At 46.0% G+C, this 2,658-nt stretch overlaps 1 protein-coding gene across 2 annotated transcripts in view; it reads right to left on the minus strand.

Moving 5' to 3' along the window:
- The window catches only part of EYA2 (EYA transcriptional coactivator and phosphatase 2), a 176,926-nt gene extending 174,499 nt beyond the window's left edge, over positions 1–2,427 (minus strand). For both annotated transcript variants that reach the window (XM_024746874.1, XM_024746871.1), the window contains exon 1: positions 2,316–2,427. In XM_024746874.1, the coding sequence (XP_024602642.1) occupies positions 2,316–2,424 (109 nt within the window). In that variant the 5' untranslated portion in view covers positions 2,425–2,427. The remainder of the gene's footprint in view (positions 1–2,315) is intronic.
- Positions 2,428–2,658: the final 231 nt, after the last annotated feature.

The following is a 2,658-nucleotide window of genomic DNA, read 5'->3' on the forward strand; positions in this document are numbered from 1 at the left end:
CCTGCCAGCCCCCTGCCTGCTCTGAATTTGGAAGCAACCTCTTTCTGCCCCATTGCTCACCCCCAAAGCCTTAGCCTTGGCCTCAGATTGCCCCAGGGCAGTAAAGGTTACAGACAGCTCCAAGTCACAAAAAGGAGACAGACAATGTGTTTGTGGGTGCCACCACTGTGCGGGATGGACATCTGGGGTCTGCAAACTAAGATCTTTGCAGAAAGTGATTATTGACTTTAGACGTGAGGACTCTGGAGCCAGAGTGCCTGGGTCTGATTCCTGGCCCTGCCACAAGTTGTATGACTTTAAGCTGGTTACTCAACTCCCCAAGCCTCGACTTCCACATCCGTGAAATGGGCTCGTAGCCTAATAGGGGTGTAATAATTACATGAGAAACAGCACAGTGTACTGATTAGGAAAACAGACTTTGGAGTCAGACTACTTAGGTTCAAATTCTGGCTGTCGCTTAACTGTCATCTCACACAAGTTACTTAGCCTCTCTGTGCCTCAGTTTCCTCACCTGTAAAACGAGTATCCACTTCTTAGAGTTGCAGACACTAAAGAGTTAATACATTTTAATGCCTGACACACAGCAGGTGCCAAGAGTTTGCTTTGCTAGTGATGGAGGAGGAGGAGAATTAATTTCAATTTCTATTGCTCTGAATAGTGCCTGGGACAAAGTAGTTGCTCACAAAAAACGAACGACAAGAGGAAGTGGCAGGCACTCATCTTCTTGACAGCTGCCCCTCAGCTCCTACTAGTGGAAGCCAGGTGGGAACACGGGCCCAGCACTTCTAAAGAATTTGGCATCTCTAGTGAAACTAGAAATCCAGATATTTATGTGAGCTCTCCCAATTTTCACAAGTTCACTTTTATTTAAAGCACAGTATAAACCAAACAAAGACATACCTGAGGGCCAGGCTTGGCAGCCAGTTTGCAATCATGGTTTTGAGTTCCCTGTGGCTATCTGATTCAATGGGATAATACGTTTATTTACAATGCCCCCAAGGTGTGCCAGGCGCTTTACATAACATCACCCCATTTGATCCTTGCAGTAAGCATCCTATGAAGTGTCATGATTCTGCCCCCATTTGGCAGGTGAGAAAGTTGAGGCTCAGGAAGGTTAAACAATCTGCCCAAGATCATTTGGCTGGGAAGCAGTGGGGTTGGGAGTCAGCCTGGGATCTTCCTCCCTCGGCAGTCTATGCCTTTTCCTGTCTCTACTGGCTCTGAAATGAAGAGTTTGTAGTTGACTGGTGCCTTCACTCAGAAGGAAAAGGATGACTGTCTTTGAATAGGGCTCAATAAATTATCTCAAAATCTCAAAGAACCCAGGGTGGCTTACACAGACGCTCCAAAGGACCAGTAGGAACGAGGGTGTTCTGGTCACAGGAGCCCAGACCCTCTTGATGGTATTTTTAGCAGGGCTGTTCCAGCTTCATGACCAGCACACAAGACATTATTACTGCTATCTCGGTGACGGCAGTAATTATTCCCAAGAGCCTGGAGTTGCTTAAAAGCAAATTCCTTCTGATGTTATATTCAACTAGACTCACGTCTCTTTGGTTTTCCATGACAATTACGTAGCACTGTGCCCCCATAAGCTCGCATCATACACAGACAGTGAAGGAGAGACAGCTGGGAGTTTCGGAACACCAACAGCAAATCCCAAAGCTGCTCAAACAAAGGGTTAAGCCCAATGGTTAAACATAATAGCTTAATGCCTTTTGCTAAGTAACTCTGCGCTCTACCAGGAAGGCTGACAGATCACAAACAGTGCAAACAATAGCTGGAATTGTCTAGTGAAAACTAGTCTGACTGCATCATTTGCCAATAGTTTTTTAAACAGCTTAACTCTCCTCTGCTTCCTTGACTGCAACCCAACCTGAAAGCAAAAGGCAGATGAGTTCTTGTCCCAACGTCAAACTCCCATAAACAAGACGCCTGCTTGGATGTGGCGATGGCAGGAGAAAACTCAGAGGTCCAGCCCCAGAGCCTGCAGGGCATGCCTGGGGCCTGGGCCTGGAATACACCCAAAACTGACTAGCGTCTACGTAGGTGTCAGCATTTCTTGGAACTGGGGACCGAGACAGGACGTTCAGAACAGGAACGAGCACACTTTTACCTCTAATGACAAAATTGTTAGCAACATACGCGAAAGTTTTGGTCCAGAGTCAACAATCTAATTGGGTGGGAGGAGAAATTGTCATAACGACAGTACTTGTGAGAGGATGCGTGCCGAAGGCTATCCGTCCCTTACCATATTCCGTGGGGCGAGCGGGGATCACCACAGGGCCCACCAAAACACACAGCAGGAGGCCTACCTTCTATGTCACTCAGAGTCCAGGCATCAGCGTCGGCACAGTTGACCTTCAGTTTACCCGGACGATCGCTGTTTACTGTAAGGCTGGGAGAGATCACTAGTTCTAGCATTTCCTTGTACCTGAAAGAAAACAAAGGGAAATATAATTTATTCATTAATTATGCATGCTTACTAATGATTCCTATTGCTTTCCCTAGGAGTATAAATATTAAAGCTGATTACCTAAACCCAGCCATCTTATAAATTCTACATCATAAAAATTCACTAAACTTTCCATCAAAGGGAAATGAGGAATTGAAATGAAGTGCTTGCTCCCCTCTGGAGAATACACCCACTTGATTAAA

Source organism: Neophocaena asiaeorientalis, unplaced genomic scaffold (assembly GCF_003031525.2).
Source record: "Neophocaena asiaeorientalis asiaeorientalis breed wild unplaced genomic scaffold, Neophocaena_asiaeorientalis_V1.1 scaffold132, whole genome shotgun sequence".
NCBI classification, from domain to species: Eukaryota; Metazoa; Chordata; class Mammalia; order Artiodactyla; family Phocoenidae; genus Neophocaena; species Neophocaena asiaeorientalis.